Source organism: Sceloporus occidentalis, unplaced genomic scaffold (assembly GCF_023333645.1).
Source record: "Sceloporus occidentalis isolate IW3139 unplaced genomic scaffold, rSceOcc1.0.p SCAF_6, whole genome shotgun sequence".
NCBI classification, from domain to species: Eukaryota; Metazoa; Chordata; class Lepidosauria; order Squamata; family Phrynosomatidae; genus Sceloporus; species Sceloporus occidentalis.
This window is the reverse complement of record NW_028316986.1, coordinates 121,253,009-121,279,049: the sequence shown is the minus strand read 5'-3', so window position 1 is coordinate 121,279,049 and position 26,041 is coordinate 121,253,009. Positions and strand designations below refer to the sequence as shown.

At 37.8% G+C, this 26,041-nt stretch overlaps 1 protein-coding gene across 2 annotated transcripts in view; it reads right to left on the bottom strand.

The window, feature by feature from the left end:
- ME1 (malic enzyme 1) overlaps nt 1-26,041 on the bottom strand; it is a 161,564-nt gene that overhangs the window by 99,876 nt on the left and 35,647 nt on the right. For both annotated transcript variants that reach the window (XM_089530833.1, XM_089530832.1), the window contains exons 3-5: nt 22,939-23,088; nt 3,589-3,664; nt 60-221 (exon numbers count right to left, since the gene is read on the bottom strand). In XM_089530833.1, the coding sequence (XP_089386959.1) occupies nt 60-221; nt 3,589-3,664; nt 22,939-23,088 (388 nt within the window). The remainder of the gene's footprint in view (nt 1-59; nt 222-3,588; nt 3,665-22,938; nt 23,089-26,041) is intronic.

Below are 26,041 nucleotides of genomic sequence, written 5' to 3'. Positions count from 1 at the left end.
TTGTTTATTTCTCTCTGGAAATATATCAAATGTTCATGACAGCACAGAACAACATTTACCTCATTGTCGGTTCCCACATCAAGCATAACAGGCAGGCACTCCTGGGGCTTCAGTCCTCCACATGCTGTGTAAAGTGCTAGTTTACCCACTGGGATGCCCATTCCGTAACATCCAAGGTCTCCAAGACCTAGAATACGTTCTCCATCAGTCACCACAATAGCCTACCAAGAAAGTATGAAATTGTAAACATATTCTAAGCATTTTTAAACAGCCATTTAAAAACAAGTTGATTCAAATATTTTTTCTTAAAGTTAAATAGCAAAACATTCCCTTAGAGTTTTAGAGCACTGCAGTTTCCCTTGCCTGAACCATTATCATGCTTCAATATATGACTTTTAATTAATGTGTCAAATAAATTTTCATACTAAAAATAAACATCTTTAAAGAAAAAGAACATACTGAATTTTATATAATGATGCTCTTCCATTTCCACTAATTGATGGGGGGTTATTATTGGTAATCTCCACTAATTTCTCTTCCTATACTATACTGTATCTACTGCAAACTTCCACATTGTTCAAGACAGTTCATTTATGATGTTTGGGGATTATAGGAAGCTACGTGGTAGTAGACCACGCAGATCCACTTGAACCGGTCCATGCAATTACAGATTCGATAATAGGAAGCTGCCTGGGGAGCTGGCCAAAACTGTCTTGCCTATTCTTATATGGAAACTTCTGGATAGATCAAAGGATCTTTGTTGAATAGAAGGGCACCTCTGAATGAAGTCTGTTTTATTAAATTTTAGGTAATTCAACTCCAATTTGCAGTAGGCACATATTGGAAAAGGCATGCCATTAGTTCTCAAAGAAAGGAGGGGATGTCATTTGTCATCCTTAGTTACTATAAGTGCTGTAGACTTTAAAATAATAATAATCTGCTGCTCAATTAACTGATCCATTAAATTAAAAATAGGATGTTTTCTTGTTTAATAAATCATATAATCAAATTAACTTACTGTTTAAACACTGCAGCTGTAATTTTGACTGTGCTATAAGAGAAATACAGGTACCTCCTATGAAAGCTCATTCTTCTAAGGTGAAGAGGTGTTTTCCACCATTATGTGGGCTACCCCATGACTGGGACACTGCTAAAGAATATGAATTATTTGACTAAAGCAGCTTGTGTGACTGAAACAAGATAGAATCCTGACACTCTAATTCTAAATTAGCCATACGCAAAGTGTGGGCTTCCAGATACTTTTGGAGTAGAACTATCAGCCCCAGCCAGCACTTCTAGTAATGATTGCTGGGAATTACAGTACAACAACATCTGGAGGGGTCACTCCACTCATAAACCTTTGCTAAAATATTGTTCTACATCAGTGAGTAATGACACTGTAGTGGCTTAATAACAAACATTCTCCAATGTAATCATGTATTTGCTGGCAGATCAGGTCAGCTGATCAAATCAGATCAAACTGGTAAGAAACCCAGAGGATTGCTCTTCCAGGTAAAAACTGACTTTTTAAAAACAAGATATGCAAGATGGTAGAAACAAGAAAATAGCTTAATTTTTATACAGTACAAGGCATATTTATTAAAACAACTCAATTGCTGTCTGACACATAATTTCTAAGCAAACATTTATCGCGCCAGAAGTTGTTGGCATTAACAGAAGTAGATCATCAAGGCTCATGAGGCTGAAAGCTTTACATCAGCAATTTTTTTCTGCAGTTGCATACTTTATAACTTTCATTTCTTTCAGCTCACTTTTCCTCTGCTAATCCTTTGGGAATGCAGCCATTGCTATTTAAAAAACAGGTCCTGTTGTTGCAAAGAAGTTACAAATTTCTCAGCTGCCTGCACAAAGAAATACCTGCCAACTCAGAAGAAGTACAAAACCCATTGGCTGTTTTAACAATCAGCACCCAGTAGAGAAAATAAGGAAAGTTGTATTAACTTGGCAATGGTGCAACAACTGACAAATCACTTGCTATTTGAAACTGACACTCTTCCATAGATAGTACATCTGAAAAAATGGTCAAAAGCTAGAAAAGACAGTACATTCCTACTGTTACAGATATGGCCCATAACCTACTATACAACAACATGCATTTCAGCATTGTCCAGAACCTACTGAAATGGAAGTAAATTCTTTAAAACATAAAGAGATTGTTTTGGTGCAACATCAACAAATCAACCAATTAATTAATTTATTTATTAATAAAATTTATTAATTTATTTATTAATAAAATAAATAAAGCTCCAAGAGAAAGAGAAGGTTAAACGTTCAGCAATATAAAATTATTTAATAAACAATATTTAAAACATTGTATCTTTGGGATGCCATGTCTCAAAATTTTGGGGGGAAAGTTACTAATCAGACTATTTGTAACACTGAGCGTTAATTTTATGAATGAAGGATAAAAGTGTGATGTAATCTATCACCTTACTATCTCTAGATAAGGATCTATTACAAATCAGTAAGCCATAAGGAAATATCTATTGCCTAGTGAAATGATATGCAGTACTCAAATGTTTATTTTGGATTCGCCTACATAGTTCATTTAACAAAGCTTTTGAAAAAGTCTTCAAAAGATATTTTAAAAATCACAGTTTTTAAGAACAAGGTTAACTTTTCAGGCTTCTTATTTTTATCATGAATATATAGTCCCTTTAACTGAAAACACAGATACAGATACACAACTATTGTGTATAAATACTCTATTTACAATGATACTTGGAAGTAAACCAAATATTTCTTTAAAGTTTTTTTAAATCTATTTGTGTTGAAACACTACTGATGTAGTTATAAAAGATCTGAGTGTATTATAAAAGCATTTATATAGATATTTATTAGAATTATAAAAATCATAGAATGGCCTCAATGTTTTCAGCCAAAGAGAATGGTAAGATCAAGAGCCAGGAAACAAAGCCCAAATTAAAGATCTAAGGCATTTTAAAAATTCCAGCACAGTGATTATTGTGGTAATGAATATCACGCATAGACCTGTAATAACAGTAGCAAAAGTTCTGTTTAATTTTACATGTGTAATAACAGATGACTTTTCCAGCTTGGAGACATCTATTCCACTAGTCTTATAAACATACTGCAGTGGTAGTCAGAGTGACTAATAAAAACAACATTACAATTATATTGTGCATCTCATTATACCATACTTTTGAGTTGTAAATGGCTGCCCTATCTGTAAGCAAACAATTGTCTTCTTCTTAGCTACAATTCTATGATATTCAAAGACTTTGTCACATGGTGGAGATCTGGCTGGGTTGTACTTTTCCAAGCTATGGCTGGAGGACCACATATTTAAATGTTAGCACACTTAAAGACAATATTTCTGCATATTATGATGGTGAGACTAGCCTTTTGTCACAAATACTAGTGTTTAGGGAGTATTTAGGGAGTTTCCTCCCATGTGGGAACATTCAAATATACCACCCTCATCCTATAATCTACACCAGATGCTTCTGTTGATCATACAGTTCAGTAGTGGCCTATATCATCAGTTTGATCACAAAGAGGCATAATACCAAGTCAATTTTGTCATATAAATGAACAGCTACCTACTTTGATGACTGCTTCAGGCCATGATTTAAATAAAGTTTCAACATGTCCTCGATCGTGTGGAGTGATGAAGAGTCCTCTGTAAGACAATAATTTAAAATTTAAACTAGTCATGTATATAAAAACAAAGGTACAGTATGTAAGCAGCAGCAGATTTGATTGTCAATAGTGGTGTTGCTACAGATAAACAGAGAAAGAAAGTGCATTTGGACCACATCATAAAAGTAGTACCCATAGCCATTCTTCACCATTAAAACGAATGGTTGCCACTTGCTCTTAAATGGTGAAAGCTCAACTCTGGCAGATAATGTGTAGTAGCAAAAAAGAATATGAGTGCAGGCCTGTCTGTAGTGCAGCACATGCCTCCACGACTCACTGCAGTATTCAGGTTTTCCCTCCACATGACCCCACTTTTTCCAGGCATTCCAGAACTCTGGATTTACTTGCTTGATTTGAAGGGGTGTCATATTGAGGATGGTGCAAGCTTGTTTCCTGCAGCTCCAGAGAGTAGAACCCATAGCACTGAATTCAAACTAGAGGAAAAGAGATTCCACCTCAACATTAGGAGGAATTTCCTGACAGTAAGAGCTGTTCGACAGTGCAACACACTCCCTCGGACAATGGTGGAGTCTCCTTCTTTGGTGGCTTTTAAACAGAGGTTGGATGGTCATCTGTCAGGGCTGCATTGATTGTATATTCCTGCATGGCTATCGTATCACCTCTTAACCTCTAAATATACCCAGCTCCCTAAGTCTCTCCTCATAAGGCATGGTTTCCAGACAGCATAGAATTGGAACAATTACTAAGGAAAGTTAAAGAAGAAAGCACAAAGGCAAACATACTGCTGGACATAAAGAAAACAAAAATAATTACTACAAAGGATCTACATAAATTCAACCTAGATAATGAAGAAATCTAAATAGATTTTCCATACCCACAATCAAACCTTTATCAGAACAGACACTGCAGTCAAGACATCAGAAGAAAACCAGGAATGGGAAAGGCAGCAATGAAAGAACTAAACAAGATCCTAAAGAGTAAAGATATACAACTGAACACTAAAGTTAGAATTGTCCAAGTCATTATATTCCCCAATACCATGTACAGCTGTGAGAGCTGGACAGTGAAGAAAGAGAACAGGATGAAAATCAACTCATTTGGAATGCAGTGCTGGATAAGAGTGCTGAGGATACTTGACAGCCAAGATGACAAACAAATGAGTCCTAGAACAGGTCAAGCCTGACCTCTCCCTAGAAGCCAAGATGACAAAACTGAGGCTGTCCTACTTTGACCACATCATGAGAAGGCATAACTCATTATAAAAGACAATATGCTAAGAAATGTAGTACAAAGAGATAAAGACCAGATGGCACTTCCAACAGCTGGACTCAGTCAAGGAAGTCATGGAAGTCAAGTTTGAATCTGCAGGTCCTAAGCAAAGCAGTGGAGTACAGGGGGTCTTGGAGATGTTTCCTCCACAGGATCACTATGAGTTGGGTCCACTTGAAGGCAGCTAACAATAAGTGTATGTGTGTGTGTGCGCACGCATGCACGTGCACATGTGGTATAGTAAGTTATAATTTATTATTACTGCAGTACAGCTTTTTTTTTTAAAAAAAAACAGCAATTAGTTTTTAATTTTAAAAAACCCCACATCACCCACATTTTAAAATGGGAGAAGTCTAATGAAGGGAACCCTCACAAAATGATGGTAAGAAGCTCTCTGTATCCACAGATTTTCCATCTACGGATTCAAGCATCCATGACTTGAAAATATTTTAAATATATATAAATTCCAAATAGCAAACTTTGATTTTGACATTTTATATAAAGAACACCATTTTGCTATGTCATTGTATTTAATGGGGCTTGAGCATCCACAAATTCTGTTATCCAAGGGAGGTCCTGGAACCAAATCCCAGCGGATACCAAGGACCCACATTCAAGAAAGCTGCAACTTAGGATCTCTGCTTCAGTTTGTCAGCAGTCAAAGACAGGAGCTGAAATTTAGGCTGCAGTCTTAAAGTTACTGTGATAAGGCTTTCCCATTATTTGGGCATCACAGCTGTGGGGGTATAACCTTCCCTACAGGTTAATGAAGTATTAATGATGTAATGGTCTTAAGTTGAATTTACTGGGGCTAGCGTCACTGATATAATGGGAGACAATTGCTCGATAGTAATGGTCAGCTGGGCATTAAGTGCAAGTCTTGGAGATCCTTCCTAGCAGAGGTTATAAAAAATCTCAGGGTGCCATGTGGCACATAAAAAGAACAAAAAGGAACAAGGTAGCTGGGTGCCTCCCGCAGCTATGGGCACTTGATCAAGGCTGGACTATGAGATTCAGTTTAAATAACTGCCAGAGCCTGCATCATGCAACTACCCATACAAGAATGTTGATTTTCTTGCTCAAGAGATTGTAAGAAATAATGTGGCTTGGTGTTTATTGCTTCAAGAGACTGCATTAAGGAACATGGTTTGGTGATGAAGGCAGCCATTGTTGCTAAACAATTTAAGAAGTTTCGGGCTATATGGCCATGTTCTAGAAGAGTTTTTATTCCTGATGTTTCGCCAGCATCACCACCCACAGATGCTGGCGAAACGACCCACAAAAACTATGGATGCCGGCCATGAAAGCCTTCGACTTCAAAATTTAAGAAGTGCTTTGTTCCACTGTAGATTTATTCATCTGATATTAAATGAGCAAACAGACATTGTCAGTATCTGTAAACAACATTTTGCAGATTTTTTCTGTTTAAAAGAGAATCCCAAACAACACTGCTGATTCCAGACATCCTCACAAAATCTAATTATTTCTTGAGATTCATCAGTACATCAGTCATAAAGGCCAGGCTTTAGAAAGGATCAAAGCTAAGTATGTAATGGATACTAGCTCTGAACCCATCTGTTTTCGATACACAAAATGTGCCATAAGAGATTCTCCAAACCAAACTACACTCTGTATATGTGTACATGATGATCCATTTTAAGACATTTTTATGAGAATATTCCCATGGCATCTCAATCAATTAGTTTTAAAAAAATCTAACCTAAGAAATAAATGTATTTCTTCACTACATCATCATAAAACAAGATATTTACTATGTGATCTTCTATAACTCCCAACAGTTTCCTAAGAATTAAAGATCAAATCTGTCACAATTCTCTGGTTTGTAACCCAATCTGGTAGGATTAAATTATTAGATGTGGCCTTTCTGTGAGAACTAGGGAAATATTAACACTGCTAGGACACTACTGATGCCTCAAGTAAATGATATGTGACACTCATATTCAAGAAAGAGAAACTCAAGCTGAAATAAGTATAAAGGAAGACCATTTTCATTTTATGTAAAAGATTTAAATAAAATTCTCACAGGAAAGGGCAATCTATTTTATATAAAGATGCTGAAATAATGACTAGGAAAGAAAAGCCAGCTAGGAGAGAGCATTGTTTCAGTTAAAAGAATCAGTGGATGGGTCACAAAAACTAGTTAACATAACCTGTTCAGTAGGAAATCTAGTTTGGATGTCAGAAGAATATTAAGTATTAGAAGTATGCAATCTTAACATTCCTTCTCTAGAAGAGTTGCAAAGTGGAAGGAAAGCACAGGGCAGCAGAAGAGCACCTAAGCTTTTTATGTGGAAGATCTTCAGTTTAATACTGTACATGGCATCCCCATGGAGGACTTCGAAGAAACTTCCTTGCAAGACTCTGGAAAGGGGAAGTTTCTTGCATGTTTCCCATTGATAATAATGTTTTGTGTTCTAAATATAGCATAGCTTTACATATTTCTAAAAAATATAATGACTTCCAAAAACTAAAAAGGTTCAGATTTGTAAATATCTGAAATCTTTAAAAGATTCAGATTATTTTTTTAAAATAAATAATCTTTTATCATGAATTAATTAATTAATTCATATCATGAATTAATTAATTAATTCAGTGCATCTACTCCAGGCGGGTCTATCAAATGAATTTAGACCAAAGACTCTGCATAGGTGTAGAGCAGGGCATAGTCCTCTTATGCTTGAAAACATTACTTACTTTGGATTACAATCTCATAATCTTCCAGCCAGAATGGCCACTATATCAGAATAACTACTCCTTAATAATCAGAGGTATATTAAAATGACAACATCATCAAGATACATTTGCAGAAACAGCAAATTCTTCCCATTATGTTAAGAGTAAAATATCTGCTTGGTGATAGGGAATACTGAGCACTTCACAGATACAGTCAACACCATCCAAGAACTGGCTGACCATCAAGGGAAAAAAATCAATTCAAAATCTGAATACTTAGTGCCTTCCAAGATTTCATCTCTAGGGAAGCAGAAGGGTGGGAGTATTGAAAATCAAAGCAAAAAAAGATAAGTACTATTTGTATCACAATATCATAAGTGAAACTAACTGAAGATAACAGCATTAGTTCACTGACTAAATGTGCATTACATTTATGTGGAGACAGAGAACAAAAACCCCAACTTTGAAACTTCTAATCAAAAGCACATTTGCGCTTTGTTATAAATGAAAGTGCCAAGATTAAACAACTTTGGCAACTTTCAGTCCAAACAGTGCTTTAAGTTCACATTACTGTACTAAACATGAAACTTGGGTACTAGGCAAGCAACACTTTGTCCTTAATTAATTTGCATACTTCCTATCTCTAGTATGTTAACACAATTATGACAAAGTTCAGAACAGACCTTCTCTTGTAATTGCTCATTAATGACAATAAGCAAGAGGGAGTCTGACAGGGTGATTGAACCCCTAACAGCAAAGCTCAGTCTGTTTAAAAATGTTAATGCTGGTAATTAATTGATTTTTATTTTATTTATAGCCAGATTTTTGCTCAGTGCCGGATCCATGGCTTACAACATATCTTAATACAGAGTACAGGTTGAGTATCCTTTATCCAGAAACCTGAAATACTTCAAAACTGTCCACATGAGTGGCTGACATAGTAGCACATTTGCTTTCTGATGGTTCAATGTATACAAACTTTGTTTCATGCACAAAATTATTTAAAATATTGTATATAAAATTACATTGAGGCTACATGTGTAAGGTATATATGAAACATGAATAAACTTTGTGTTAAGACTTGGGTACCATCTCCAAGATATCTCATTATGTTTATGCAAGTATTTCAAAATCACAGGACCAAAACCAAAACCAAAACACTTCTGGTCCCAAGCACTTCAGATAAGAGATATGCAACCTGTATAGCTAAAATAAACCATGATAGATTTAAAAAAAAAACACCAAAGTAAGTATCGCACTAAAATGGGACTAAATTTAAAAAGAGTTTAATAGCATTTAAAACATGAGAGGAAGAAAAAAGTGAACCACTCACCATTTAAAAAGGGGAAGGGGAACTTTTCTGCAGCAACTAGCAATCAGCTAATGGCTATGACAAAGTCTATCTAAATGAAAAAAACAAAAATCTATACCTGCTGGCAGAAAGAGAGCAAAGAGTGGGCCAGCCTAGCATGGTTTCCCAGGACTGCAGTGGAAAATGCAGTCCAAAATAAGACTTTCAGGTCCAAAACACAGTGTAGAAACAATCCAGTTTGAGACTGCTTTAACTGACCTGGCTCATTGCTAGGGAATCCTGGGAATTGTAGTTTGTTGTAGCACCAGAGCTCTCTGATAGAGAGAGGTAAATGTCTCACAAAACTACAGTTCCCAGAATTCCCTAGCATTGACCCAGGGCAACATTCTCATTTTAGGATAGCGCTTTCATACTGGATAGGCTCAGATAATCTGTTATCACAAGAAAGATACTAATAGCTGAACTCCTAAAAGCAGATACAAGATGAAGGCTGACTGGGGTCAACTGGAAATGATGGAAACCACAGGCAGATGCAAAAGCTTCCTAGGCCCATGTTGACTTAAGAAAACAAGTTAACTGGTGAAGAAGGTGTTTATCTTCAAGGAACCCTGGTGCTTGCTTTTGCATGAAGGCAGGCTGAGACTATTAAGGGAGTCTGCAGGAACTAGTGCTGACAAGACTTGGAGTCCTGCCCAGAATGCTAAGGTCTTTTCTCTGCAACAGAGGCTTGCTGGAAATCTTCCAAGCTCCTGAGAACCTGGGACAACCTCTCAAGTGAGGGTCTGAGAATGTGCTGACAGCTGAATCCAGATCTCTGTGTACTGCTGAGGGCTTGGGTGAACAATCTTAGAATCTAGGGACACTACTAGAAGGCGGAACAGAAAGAAGAAAAAGATCCCACAGGCTGATGAAAATGTAGCCGATAAGTGATTCAATAAGCATTCAGCTGAAATGACTCTGGCTTTAAATGGGGACAATTGGCCTAGCAGAAAAAGAGTTACCTCAAAATTACAGGCACATAAGGAAAGCCAGTCTCGTCTCTACCACTAGCTAGAGGAACAAAAACTGCTGGATCCTTTTGTACGGGGGTGCATGTGTGTGTGTATTGTAGTATGTTGTTAGCTACCACAGACATCATTTGATTGAAACGTAGGAGCATGCATCTTTAAAATAAATAATGGTAATATTAAAACAACAATAAAAATCCCATTGGGCACATGTCACAGAGAAGCCCTTTAATCCAAACTGTTTCCTTTGGAAAAAGTGTACTTCTAATATATTGTTTAGTCTTCTCATTTCACCTCATACTTGCAGGAAAATGTCATGTAATAAGACTTACAACTCCAACTTAATACCTTATGCACATGATCAACAATATATCCTATTCTGGTACCAACCTACCCACTGATATACCAACTTCTTCATAAAATATGTACTGTACACAAAAATTGTATCAATTTTTCAGTAAATTAGAATATACTTTTAAAGTAGGCCCTAGAGACCGATGGTTTGTGCCCCAATATTCTTGGAGCACTGCAAATAATTTTGATGAGCAATGAGTGTAGGGTTGACAATACTGAAACCATTAACTGGACTCATGACTGCTTTCAGGACTGGAGCCATCCATAAAGCATGTCTCACATCACAAGGATAGGTTGCAAAATTATGATGAAGATGAAACACTGATTAAAAACAAGACAAAATGTGACAACTTGTACAGACTGAGCTTTTAAAGAGTGAGATGTATTTATTTTAAAACCTTAGTTGACCTACAAACCAAAACATTAAAAATTGTATTAATATTTCAAGTAGATTAATTGATCTCAAAATTAATTTATTATGAATGAATTATTACCCGTTTCAACATCAATGTTGGCAGGTAGCTCACTAGCATTATATCCTCTATCTCTTTACTCTTTTCATATGATTACTTGCTTTCTTTGTCAAACCTATGCTTGGGCCAAAGAGAACTCTGGCAACTTATAATTTATTTACGTGAAAATAGGAGGTCTGCCAGCCAAACTCCAAATTTCCTGCTAATCATCTTCTGCCCATTTCCTCTCTGCCATTAATTTGCTGCACTATAACCACAAAAGTCTAGGCTGCCTGGAGGGAAACCTAACCCTTGACTACAGTGTGCCTCAGTCATACGTGGGCGCCTTTCACACCCCACACCAGTTCCTGAATGGCGTGCATGCCGCGAGCACGAGCCCCATTATTTTCAATGGGGCTCAAGCATAGGTGGAATACACGGGGGTCCAGAATGGATCCTCGTGTAAGGCAAGGGACCACTGTACTATAAGAATCTAGTCAAATCAGGGAATCCAGTTGTGTAATGTTTGTTTTAAGTATAGCAAGTGGAAAGCAGAAGAAAAGTGGTGAGTATGTGCTCTAGTAATAAGTAAATAAAAAACTAACCCAAACTACAAGCCTATGTAATTCCATATTAAACAACCAAACGTAGCACTTCTTGTAACTGCTTGAAATGGCTGAAGGATCTGTGACAAAGCATAAGGGCATTATGTCATGGATTATGCTGTTTAATTATGGTGATCATGATTGATAGCTAAAAGGCAATCAGCAAAGAGGGGAGGTGTACACTGGCACATAGTGTTTTCTTAGTTGAGAGTTATATAGAGCAAATGGGTTCTGGTCTGGTACTTGCCAGTTTTGGGGGGCAGCAATCTTAGGACATTTACTAATGTCAGGGAGAGTCTCTCTGTTGCTAATGCCTAGAAAGAGGTTGACCTAACCAAACCACTGTAGCCTTGCTACTTGACCACCCTAGTTTGAAAAGGCAAGGAGGGGCTCGTAATGTAACATCTGAGGGCCATTCACACCACACAATCACAGTGCTATCCTTCCACTTTTATCTGCTATAGCTGCATCCTATGAAATCCTGGGCTTGGTATGTTGTGGAGGTACAGATTCATGGAGGTTTATCCCCCTCCCCCACTCACACAGATGGCAAAAAATACAAACAGCGCCATATTATGGTGCTCAATTTGGCAGTCAAATTTGTGGGTTACTAGACCATCAATATGAAGGGTCTGCTGTACTAGAGGATCTCACTGACTGAGAAAGGCAAATGCCCTTCTCCAAAGGGGTCAGACAAGGATGCATCCTTTCATCCTATCTTTACAACTTGAACATATTATACAAAGAGAATGCTTGGAAACAGAAGAAGTAGGAGTGAAAATGGGAGGAAGGAACATCAACAATCTAAGATATGCAGATGACACCATACTGTTAGCAGAAAACATTGGAAACCTAGAGCAACTACTGAGAAAGGCCAAGGAAGAAAGTGCAAAGGCAGTCTTACTGCTGAACATAAAGAAAGCAAAAATAATGACCACGGAGGATCTTCACAACTTCAATCTAGACAATAAGGAAATAGAAATAGTAACAGAATTCCTATACTTGGGATCAACCAAAGATCAGAATGGGGACTGAAGTCAAGAAATCAGAAGAAGACATAGGGGCTTGACTGACGCGTACTCTGCGCTGACCTGGGCCCGAACTAGGGATGTGCGGGGGCTGAGCATTTACATGCTCAGCAACCCTACCGCACACCTCAGGCGCCATCTTGGTGTGCCCCCATACAGATGGGACGTGCGATGATGACATCCATGCGGCGGAGTGCCCAAACTGTGCCACACGGATGTCCTCTTCCCCACCCTCCACGTGCCCTCAAAAATGGCTTCACGTGCCATTTCTGGCATGCATGCCATAGGTATGCCACCACAGATATATAACTAAGGACCAAGTCAGAATCATACAAACAATTGTATTCTCCTTTACCATGTATGCAAGAGCTGGACAATCAAGAAAATGGACAAAAAGAAAATACAGTGCACCCGCGTCATACACGGGCGCACTATACACAGATTTGAGCATATGCTCAAACCTGTGTAGAGCTGCGTGGGAGCACATGGGTGCAAGGGATGGCATGTCCCATTCGAATGAATGGGGTGCGTGCCCATGGCGCACGCATGCCACTGTGCCACCACCATGCCGCTGCGTGCAAAAGCCCCATTCAAGTTATCTTTTGCTTGCATCTATATTTTTCCCAATCAGTTATCAGTTATCAATTTTCATTTTTCATTTTCAGCTAAATTAAAACTAACCCAGCTTAGAGAAAGACAAAACTATTCATTTCAATGAGCCTATTCTGGGTAGGAGTGACAGATTTAGTGCACAGCAAAATTACAGAATCAAAACTGGATACCAACCACCAGCTACTGTTCATTATCATTTACAGCATTTATAAAACCAGATCTCAAGTTCTGGATTCAAACTGAGACAGTGATAAAATGTCAGAATTTGTGATCATGCTCTGGTCACAGAATTCCTCTCAGACATCCAACATTTAAGAAGAAAGCTCTAGAAATAGGATATATTGTAGATTCACTATATTGTTAATTTTTATGCTAGGTATTACTTTAAGTTCATTTTAATTATGATTTAATTAAAATATATTAGTGATGTATTGAGCTAATGGAGGTCTTTCAAAAGCTTGCCATGGAAATTTTTAAAAGTTGGATGAAATCCTAAGGTAACATCTGAAAGAACTATTTAGCATCTGGACTTTATCTGGCTGAATTTCAGTTTTTAAAAGTTCAGCTCTAATTCATTAGAGAAAATAATGTTCTCACACTTTCACACTTTTCCAAATACATTAGATAATGTCTCTCTCTCCCTCTCTATAGTACTTATTTGTTACTTATCACAAACACCGGGTAAAATTTGGAAATTTGAGCATTAATATCTATCTGTATGCAACAAAATAACAGGAAAAAGAAAGCTGTTTTATCATAGAGAACCCACATGTAGATTGTGTTTGTTGTCTTGTAATTACATTTTAATATCAGAATTCTGTGCAAGTCTATAGAGAACTAAATGCTGCTGAGTTCAGGGGGTCTTTCTTCTAGGTACATGTGCATAAGATTGAAGCCTTAATAACGTGATGCCACTATCAATCAGATCTACCTTCATGGATGTGCCTATTAGCATTCTGGTATAATAATACGAATCTCAAGTGCATTAATCAAACTGCTATACAATGAATGGATATACAGTAACTGCAATGTCAAGGCAAAAGAAAACCACAGGCATTATATTATGTTTATATAGAGACACAAAGAAAATAGAATGAGCCTCTCTGATCACTCATCCACTCACCCAGCATTCATCCATCCCAGGGTCAGTTCACTTCAGCTTTATGTGTAGTGAGACTTAGTTACGATATATTCATACAATCACCGCTTTTATTAAGTGATTCCTCAGTAGTAAGATACCTTTATCTGAACATGGGGTCTCTTCCTAGCCTACAAACCTGGCTCCTAGAAAAAGTGTGCAGACTAGACGCCGATTGCAGATCAGAAAAGTAATGCAGATAAGGCATGTTAGCCACTGCTAGCCAGTGTGGTGTAGTGGTGTGAGCACTGGATTGTGACTCTGGAGACCGGGGCTTGGCCATGGAAACTCACGAGGTAACCTTGGGCAAGTCACACTCTCTCAGCCTCAAAGGTAAAGGCAAAGCCTGCTGAACAAATCTTGTCAAGAAACCCCTGCCATGAGTTGGAAACAACCTGAACGCACACAGGAACTACAATGTTAACCACTAATGCTGCTTTGTGATCTATAACAACTTTCTCCATCTTGGTGCATTTTTTGTTAGACTATAGCTCCTATCAAACCTAGTCAGCAGGCTGGCAATGATGGCACGTGACGGCTATCCTATAATATTCATATTCAGCAAATGAATAGGTAGTATTAAAATATTAAATGTAAGGATTTGTCTAAAATGCAATGTATTTGTTTTGCATTTTAGATGAATCCATACATTTTATATTTAAACTTCAAATATCAGCAAATTAAGATGGTCTTTTCTGCTTATTTTCAATACTTCCCTATGTTCAGTTGTTGTAATTTTTTTGACCTTGCTTTCCATATTACACATGGAAACGTAATTCAAATGCTCTAGCCTCTTTACTTTTCAGCAGTTTCCAGAACTTCGAAATGGAATACTTGGCCATGATTTTTCCTCATTCGGCACACACTGAGTTTGCTAATAAACGTGCAACACCTGGGTGTTCCATGGACTGGGTAAAGAAGTTATTTTTGGCACCCCAACAAAATATTTCCATTGAACTTTCCCACACCTAACTTTTCAGCTTAAAAATGAGACCAGAATGGGTGGGAGAAAGGAAGACCTGAAAGGGCTATTATTTCTTTTTAAAAAATTAATTTATGGCAAAAATCACTTCTTAACAAAGTGACAAGAGTTATCCCATCAATATTAAGATACTGGTACTTAACAATAATCTATATTTCAGACAAAAGAAGTCCTCGAACTATAGTTTCTTCTACACACTGCCACCCTGAATTATGGTATGGTATCATAATTGCAGTAGAAATACTGTAGCCAATGCAGTCTTTCAGAAGTTACTTTTGAAATGTACTTTGTTGTGTAACTTGTTACAAAGGCCAAAATCATTTTGTTACTGTAACCACTGTAAAATATTTAAATAGCACATTACTTTACTCTCTGCTTTCTTTTAGTTGTTGGGATTGGGATAGGAGAATAGCATAAAGAACAGAACTTTTCAATTCCTCTTGAAATGATTCTAAAATTACCTTAAAATAACCTCTTAAAAAGTAATGAAAAAAGTAACACAAAAACTTACTCATTACATAAAAAGCAACATCATATCCACTCCTTATGTCATTTGTTAAATGTAAAATGTTTACACCCTTTTTACAAAAAGTTACCAATTACAGATAATGAAAATGTGTACCTTGTTAGACAAGATTTGGGATGAGCCTTGAGAAATAAAAGCTCAGTAGATTTCAGCTTGTTACTATATTAATAATTTTCTGTGGACTTTATTGTTTGTGTGTGCCTTCAAGTCATTTCCAATTTATGGTGACACTCTATCATGGTGTTTTCATGGCACTTTGGAGTTATTTATCACATTATGACACCTCCGACCTACAGTTGCAGTGTTCTCCATGTGTGGCTGGGGCATCCTTTTGTACTGATGGGGGAAACCCATCAATGAGCTCACACTCATGCTAGTCCAAAGATGCAAAACATCACTGCCAGGGCAGTTGTGATATTGGCAGTCACATGGTGTCAGGATCTCCTCCTCTCCCTCTATCCCCCCCCTCACTACTCCCAAGCAAGCTGATTCACTTTTTTTTCCTGTTTCTTGTTTTTGTTTTTGTTTTAAACCTTCCATCACATTAGCAGAGCTCTGGAATTCCATTTAAAAATTAAGATTAATAAAAATAAAAATTCAAAAGTCAGGCTAGGTGGGGCACAGAGTAGGGAGGAGGGGATGAAGGGAAGTCAGGAAGAGAGCACAGTGGTGGCGACAGCCCCAGTCATGCAATTGTGAAGACATACAATAATGGCTATTATACAAACAGGTATAATTTCATTTTTATTGACAAGCACAATATCAATGAGAATAGGGCTCATGTACTAATGTCCTTAGCCTCACTGCTCCTCATTCATCAAATATGCATACTAATTGGTTGCTTTTCACCACATCTTTGCACAGGTCTATTGGCCACTTTTATTAATTTTGTAATGAGATTTCGGATCTGTTTATCTGAGAGACATATAAACTGCTTTTTAGGCCCTGCCTATAGAACAATAGTAATATACAGGGCACCAATAAGCAAGTTAATGGCAGGAAAAAAAATGAACATAAACAACCCTATAAGCTATTTGTAAGTTATTCAAAGGTCACTTTAAACAGTATTTTAAAGTTCAATGAATAATTGAAACCATGAAAGATAACCAAAATATAAATTGGTATTTGTATATACAGTGTATTACATATGGGACACAGCAGTTAACTGACCCCACCATCTTCAAACCATCTAACTTATTAAATTTTTCTACTGGGCCTTTACAGGTCTAATGAGGGGGGGGGGGGGGGAACCACACACAAACATAGAGAGAGAGAGAGAGAGAGAGAGAGAGAGAGAGGGAGGGAGAGAGAGAGAGACAGAGAGAGAGAGAGAGAGAAAGAGAGAAGACCTCACAAACCTGAAGTCTTGCCCATACAAGGGTTATAGCAGATTAAAGTAAGTTCCTCAGCAACTTTCAAAGATACTTTAACAGATTTGTGGCCTTACCAACAGAGCAGAGGCAGAAAAAAGAGCACTGTGCTGATAAGAGACAACCAGAGAGGGAAGTCCCAATAGAGGGGCTGGAAGAGAGAACATTTTGACAGAAGCCCCCTCAGATCTGGGAGAGCCAAGGATGTTATTCAAAGCTCCAATGATCCAACCGTCCTTTGCCCAGAATATCCTATCCTACTCCCTTTCTCACAGGGTTTTCGGGTTTTTTGTCCCCAAAGGCAGCAACTCACTATCTTTAGTTCTTATTAGGCTGTTTCTTGCTGACATTGGCCTGTTACAGACAGCCAAAATAAAGCTGCTTCGAGTCACTTTGGAGGTATGGTATTTCAATGATACATGCGTCCTAAGAGTCCAAAGGCCGCACCAAAGCCACGCTCCAGTCCTAAGCACTGGAGTGCAGCTTTGGTGAAGTTTCCAGACTCTTAGGACTCATGCATCATTGAAATACCATACCTCCAAAGTGACTCGAAGCAGCTTTATTTTGGCTGTCTGTAACAGGCCATAGTTTATTATTTTGGAGGGCTGAGGTTACATCTACAACTGTTAGGTTCCTTCCCACATGTGTGTCAACTGTGCAGTTTGGTTAACTAATGATCAACAGTCATTCAAAAGTATTTCTTATCAGTATATGGCACGTCAATAATAATAATTCTGCTCAAATGTTACACTCACACAGAAGGCATAAAACGAAAGTGTAGCACCTCTAGACTTAGATGTACTCCTTATTCCCAGCTTTTTAAAAAAGCTTTTCATAAACAAACCAGACTGGTATAAACAGGAACATATAATACAATCCTCTTTCATTTGAAGCTGTTTACCTTGCAAAATCATGCTGTGTATACTGTCAGGTTTCACTGGTACCATGAGATACAAATTCTCAAAAATCGCTGTAGAAAACATTAGGTTTTCCTCAGGCAGAATATATGAAATTCTACATAGTGATTCCAAAGGTAAAGGCTGTATTTACTTCAGAAATAATATTCATTCACATATTATTCAAATTTATTTCCCCCATAATTTGTCAAAGCACTTCCCCCCCCCCAAAAAAAAAAAACTCCAAAGAAAGTCCCCAGGCCGCCCTCATTTTGGCCTCTCTCAGCAGAAGCTTTTCTTTATAATGTTCTTGTTATATAGATAGAAAACAGAAACAGACTCATGCCTTTGTGACAGTAATCTGGCAATTTCTCTGAAAAAGAAATGTTCAACCTGTCAGCATTTAAGACTCATTTAGATAGTTCTCCAGTGTGTGCTTAGGTGAGCAAGCACAACCCACAAACCAAACTGATGGAACTGGGGTCACTGCCAACTTCTAGAATATCACAGAAATCATCACAGCCATTATTTTTAACCCTCAGCCTCACGTATTACATCATGTGAATGTGAACTCAGGAACAGGAAGGATAAGCTTAAGCAGAATAAGTAACATCTGAACTGATCCTGACCTTTGTCCTTTAACATCATAAAAGGTTCAGTTTCAATTAATCCATGCAAGACAGACCACCTGCATATATTCACTACCTCAATAAAGGAACCGAATGGTGTCATTCATTTACTGTGATTTAGATTTGAAAAGTAGAACACTTTCCTACATGAGTGGTTTGAAACTATTGTTGGGATACACATTTGAGCATAAATCCACCCCCTCTCTCTATATATGCTCACAACAGAACCTTGACTTGTGCTTCTGTGAACTGATATATTTTAATTTAGCTGATCTCTCCCTGGTGGCGCAGTGGTTAAATGCCTGTACTGCAGCCATTCACTCGAAACCACACGGTTGCGAGTTCAAGACCAGCAAAAGGGCCCAAGCTCGACTCAGGCTTGCATCCTTCCGAGGTCGCTAAAATGAGTACCCAGACTGTTGGGGGCAAATTAGCTTACTTGCTAATTAGCTTACTTGCTGTTCACCGCTGTGATCTTTGGAATAGCGGTATATAAATAAAACAAATTATTATTATTATTATTCCCAATGGAGTTAGAAAGCAGAGATAAGGTTCTATTACATTAGCATCAGTTTAGAAACACAACTGATAGGCTACTTGACAGTTGCTTACTAACACTTTGCAGGTGTAACTGACTTTAATCTTCTTTACATGAATCATGTAGAACTTTAAGTAGAAAGAAAACAGTCATTTGTGCTTGGAAGATATCTAGGCTGTTCTATGAAAGATCAGGTTCACCAGTGAGAAAAAAGAAGCCCATTTCATTTAATCAAGGACAAGGGCAGTTTGTAACCCAAGAACTGTTGTATAGATTAAAAAAAAAATACTGACACTCAAGATCCTGAAATCAACAGCTGCAGGAAGGTTATATAGCAGACCACACAAAGTGCATGATATGCTGGGGAGGGGACAAAAGTATCCACTGTTCAACCTGTGAGCTATGAGAAATTTTAGGGCTACTGACCTGTTGCATATCATGTAATTCCTACCTAGTAATTATCAGTACAAGCATTTGTATTGAAAGATGCTTTCAATGAAAGGTTAATAAAAAATAGGTCTATATCATCTCTGTAGTTTGAAAGGAGAAAGTATTTGGCATCCTCATGTCTCAGTATTATGCAAGGAGTTTTAATTATACACAGAAAGTTCAAGACACCATGAAGGGGAGGGGGGAGATCCAAAACCAAGACATTTTGGGGGGAAGGATGGCTTTCTAGCCACTGTTGTCAGAAGGCATGACTTCAAGTTAGCAGAAAGCATGTTGGATTTATAAGCAAACTGTATAGGAACCCCACATAAATATATACAAACAGGAGATAAAATTAAATATTTTAACCGTCTAGTCAAGGCAGGGCATGTCAGCAGAGCTAAAAATAGGTGACTATTAGTGGTGCAGTCAAGACAGAATTTTTAAAACCTTATTTTTTCTGCTTCTGATCTTACATTTCTCCCTGTAGGTTTCTATGGTTGACTGAGGAATCAAATCCTGATCTCCAAAGTCATAGGGCAATGCTATGAGAGCCAGCCTGTTGCAGTTGATTGAGCATTGGACTAGGACTCTGGTGTACAGCATTCAAATCCCTGCTCAGCCATGAAACCCATTGGGTGACTCTGGGGAAGTCACACTCTCTCAGCCTCAGAGGATGGCAATGGCAACCCCCCTCTGAAGAATCTTGCCAAGAAGAATCTTTCCTGTGATAGGTTCGCCTTAGGGTTGCCATAAGTTGAAAATAACTTGAAGGCACAACAACACTGTTAGTTTTGGGCAGGGCAGGGCTTTAGTTGAAATGAACATTTTCTGTCTTTCCTTGTAAGTTATTATTGCTCAAACAGTATTAGGCACCTGTAAATTAAGAAAAAAAGTTTTCCTCACATAAGCCCAATTTCCCCCTCTCTTTGCTCCTGCTTTCTACCCATCCCCTGCTATTGGATGCTATTAAGCCCATATTCCTATTCAGAGGGTTGCAGAGGGACATCAAGGCCAAGGTGCCAGAGTACATGTTTGTTTTGAGGATCGTGAGTATCAGTACCTAGGCACTTTCATTCTTTCCTCAACCTTTGCTTCAAACATTTTGTATGTTATGTAAAACACTGACAGACAACATTTATGAGTGTAAACATCATTTTATTTCATCAGCCTTTCAGTACCAGGTTAGGAGATTTAAACAAAGGAGATCTAAACAAAAATTAAAGAGAATAGTGGGCTTGTTAGATACTGCTCTTTTTAACTGCAGATGCCAAGGACAGAAGTTGGGATGCCTGTCTCCTGTATGCAAAATAAGTGCTATATCACTGATCACATTTCTTGATTAGGAGTGGGGAGGCAGAGAGTGTGCAGTGATTCACTTGTGTACATGCTCAGACGCACTGAAAACATTTCTGATTAAGGGTTCACCCTTCATTCATTGACCAATCTTTGTATCCAACTATTTATTGCTACACTGACAGTGGATTAATGGTCTCTAGTTCATTGGTACGCAAAATGGTGATCCATGGACCAGTGTTAGTCCTTACGCCATTGGCTGTAAAGTTTCCAGGACTGAAAGAAATAGATATAGGCAATGGGCAAAAATATAGTGCCAACCCCTGGCACACTGAGGAAAAAACCTTGGCACCCAAAAGCTTAAGAAGCCCTACTCTAGCTGAAACCAAGGACACTGATCCACTGTATACCATTCCTTACTTGCCTTTAACATTGCACTTTATTAACCTTTCAGCAAACAAGGTTAAGTGAAGTGTGCATGTTGTTTAAGTGAAGTGTACAACCTGGCAATGGTGGGAGGGAGTACAAAGAAAAGAATAAAGATACAGATCAGTGAGAAAATGTAATAGGTTGTAAGATGTGACCCCATCGTTTAAGATAGCCTTTCCCAACCTGACAGTTTCCATGTTAGACTCCAACATTCTGCAGGAAAAAAATTGTATTATGAGGAAAAAATTGAGGTTGTGGTAAGACAACTTTAAAATGAGTAAAAGAGAAGTAGGGGACTTCAAAGTAACCTGAATGGTTTGTTCCAAAAACTAGAATTAAAGTAACATGCTAATTTATCCAATTAAATGATTTTCATTTTTAGTGACTGTGATAACCAATCTTCTAGTTTCTAATGCCTAACAATATCTCACTAATTTTCAAACCGAACATTCCCGCCTCTTAGGGTCTTCGTTAGACTTCATTATACATCACAAACCCACTGCCTTTAAATTTTGTGTAGCTTGGTATTTATAACAAGAGCATACTAGAGAAAATAAAATGAACACTATCAAATATTAATGCTATTACAGAAGGTATCAGTAGAATGTAATTGATTCAGATTGCTATACAGTCGGCCCTTCTTATACACGGATTTTTTATACACGGATTCAAGCATACACGGTTTGAAAATGTTCCAAAAAAGTATAAATTTACCTTGATGTTCCATTTTTTATTAGGGACACCATTTTGCTATGTCATTATATTTAATGGGACTTGAGCATACACGGATTTTGTTATACACGGGGGATCTTGGAACCAAACCCCAGCGTATAACAAGGATCCACTGTACAGAAAGATAAAAATTGAAAGGTAAAGTTTTATTCACATTCATTTTAGTATAAATATTAATCATTGTGAAACATAGCAGAGAACAAAGACTTTTAAAGATGATAATGATGGATCAGAGTTAGAAAGCTGGTATAAATCACAAGAGAGGTTTAATATAGCCACAGCTGACTGATGACTTATAAACAGAAACATATCTTTCCCTTTTAGCTAACGTCTAAAAATATTGATTTGTTAACATTTCAGTAATCGAGCAACTCAAACATTTCAATATTAGAGTTTATAGCCTCTGAAAAGAGAACCAAGGGAATCCCTGTAAACACTGATACTGTATAAATATACTGTGAGAAAGTTCTGATAAAAAGAAAAAAGTTGGCTACCAACACAACTGGAAGAAAAATAAATGTGAACCACAGAGGCTATCCAATGTTGCCAAGGGTAATAACAACTAAATGTGATTTTGTAAATTCTGTTTCAACATTTTAATAGAAAAATAAATTATCTCATATCATTCTAACACATTTTGTCAGCTGAAATACACCATTGTGAAGTTTTTATTTTATTTTTCAGACTGTTAAATAAAGCTAGGGTAGAATCTCTTTATTTTTATGTTACTTTTTATTAAAATGTAGTACTGATAGTTCAGCAAGTCCAACTTAACCAAGCAGAATTTTAAAAATGTATCAGCACTTAAAGCACTGAAATGCTGGTTTATTTTTTCAGTGCAACACAAATTACAGCAAAAGTATACTTAATGTAGTCTGAGTTATCCTAATTATCCAAGTTTTGGATTACATTCAAATATGCTGGCGAGGGGAGCAAAAACCTGCCAAAGAGACGAAAGATAGAGTTACTTGAATGTGAAGTATAACCTTACATACCTTGGCCTCCGAAATGTTATACCATATTGTTGGCATGCCAGACCAACAGTGGGAGTATAAACAATAGGCATAAATCTTTCAATGTCAGAAGTCAGCACTTTATAAAATAGTTTTTCATTTCGATCCTGAAGGCCCATTAGCAGAATATACCTGTAAAAATGAATGATAAATTAGTCTCCCACTTGCAATCCCAAATTGCGTGAAACATGGGCTTTTTTCCTTCATTAAATGTGATTGATTGTGATCTCTATAAAAGTTCTCTTTCTGCCTAAGGCACATCACCACCACCACGGGTCCTGAAACCCACTGGTGGAACAGCAGAATCCAGCACAGTGGATGGTCTCACTTTCCCATTTCTGCCCCACAAGCACCCCCAATACCCATTTTGGAGATGTAGGAAACTCTCAAGAGTGTATTTGCAAATAGCTTCAAGGAACAGAGGGAAGAATGAACCTTCTTAGAAAGTACAATTCCTCACTTTGGGCTTAGCCTCATGTCACTACAGTCAGCCCTTCTTATACACGGATTTCTTATACACGGATTCAAGGTTTGAAAATGTTCACAAAAAGTATAAATTTCAAATATCAAACCTTGATTTTCCATTTTTTTTTATAAGGGACACCATTTTGCTATGTCATTATATTTAATGGGACTTGAGCATACACGGATTTTGTTATACATGGGGGATCTCAGAACCAAACCCCAGCATATAACAAGGGTCCACTGTACTAGATTTGAATGTATTTCAACAAGTCAAATAAAAAATGATGCCAAATGTAAAACTACACAGAAAATACTGTTGCCAGTACAGAAAATGCTGATTTCTGCGCAAAACCACATGCAAATTTTGCACAGATTAAGCTCCAAACTGCAAAGATTCTCATCAGTTGAGGATTTTTCTTGTCACAATTTATTAACAGTGGAAAAACATGCTTTTCTACTGTTCTTCAAATATTTTCAAATATTTGTTCCATCCCTAACATACACACCCTTATTGTACTGTAGATCCATAATCCCTCACACACATAGTTTATACTTCTTAAGAAGCTGCTCCCAAAGTTTTGGGAGCAACTTGTTGCAATCCTTTGGGGCTGCAGCCTCCAAAGCTCTCTTTGAATTCTCTGTTCATTCCTTCTGTTTCTATCCCCCTTTATTTCCTAGAACTGAATACAAAGTCTTCCCAGGTGGCCTTCCAACCAGGCAATGACTAGACCAAAATTTGCTTCAGCTCAGCAAGAGTGCTGCTGCTTCATATGCCTTCACACAGTAATCCTGGCCAGTTCAACATGCTGAAGCTCCCAATGCAATAATTGGGATCTTGACCAAAGTATTAGACAATAAAAATATATATAACTGCAGTGTTTAATTTCAGTTTTGAACATTTTATCAGCCAAATGGGGAAGAATACCAAAGTTGTGTATCTATTTTTACTATATACTTTCAGAATTGTTTGCCAGATGTGCATTATTTCATGTCCAAAGAATAAGTTAGTCTCCCCTCTGCTCCATTTCTGTCTTACACTTCAATTCCAGGTTCTCTTTTTCTAAAGTAGCTGTGCTCTTAATCCTTAGATCTGAATGATATACAGTTTTGCTAGGTGAACCTTTTTTGAGATGTATATTTCATTTCCATAGGAAAGTGACAGGTGGAAAATATATTATGCATAAACTAATGTACACTATGCCAGACAGCTCAGGCATGCATGGCAGCCAGAGGACTGAAACATAGTCTTTTTCTGAACAGTTGCCCAATTCTCTTTTTATTTCTTCATTCTCAAAAACCAGCTGCTTCCATTTAAACCTCAAATGGTCTCATTCTTCTGTCCATTTCTTTGGAGCATTTCTGGGCTGTATATTCTATAGAAATGATCTCCTGGCCAAGGTATTTGGAAAAGACTGCTGAAAGATCTTCAGGAGGAAAACTGTTTCTTTAAAAAAACAACATAATTTTTTAAAAAAAGTTTAGAATATTGTTTCTAATTTTACTTCCAAACAGATAAGAAATAAATAGTGATTTATGTTAAGGGCATCATGCTAATAGTTCACAATTTTAGTACAGCAGTACTATCATACACAGACACTGAATTGTTAGTGAAGTGGGAAATAATATGCAGACTATTCAGAAAGGAAATGGAGCAAGAGTCTTTTTACACTCACTGCAGATACCAAAAAAAGCAGCCACTTAGCATTAGACAAAATGACCTTCTTGCTGCTGGCTCCAGAGAACTATCAAGGAATGGATTCTGTCAACACATCACTGCTTCCTAAGCAGCAGAAATATAGATCATAGAATCATAGAGGTGGGAGAGACCACAAGACTCAACTAGTCCAATACCCTGCAATGCAGGAATACATAGTCAAAATATTCCCCACAGATAGGCATCTAACCTTTGGATAAAACCTCCAAAGGAGGAGACTCCACCTTGGTGTCAACTTAGGTGCGGTACAGACGGACAGCTTTATGCCACCCGTCTTTCTCCCTTGTCGGTGCCACAGCAGCCACACCGTACAGCACCGACGTGCTGCCAAAAATAAGCCACTGTAAGCAGCTTCTTTTTTATGGCACTGTAAAGGAGAGAGGGCGCCACCATGACGTCATTTTCTAGAAGTGATGTCCAGACGCTGCGCGGTGGCAATGTCATGATGGCGGCCGCTGTGTGGACAGGAGGCTGCCACGATGACGGAGTCCATATGGACTAGGGTTCTGGAGCATGCGGTCAGTGCGTACTCTGGAACCCTAGAATTGAAGTGGACACACCGCTCCCTGCCAGTCTATACCGGGCCTAAATCCTCTATCTTCTACTTTTATGAAGTCAGAGGGCAAAATGAAGGTTTGTGAGGCAGTAGCCAATCTTTAAGTTGTCTTTAGGTCACATGTAGGAAAATACAGCTCAGAGGATTCATGTGACCCCTGGGGACACATTTTGCATACCCCAAGTGTCCCTGGAGACACCCCCCCCCGGCAACCCATGAAGTAATACTTTAGTTTAAAAATGCGTAACAACTAGTCAAAGTACCACCAAAATGTGGTGGTTTGTCTTTCCTTTCCCCACTGCCCCCACCCTAGGAAGTGACACCTAGCTATTAAGTCAAATTAAGAATGA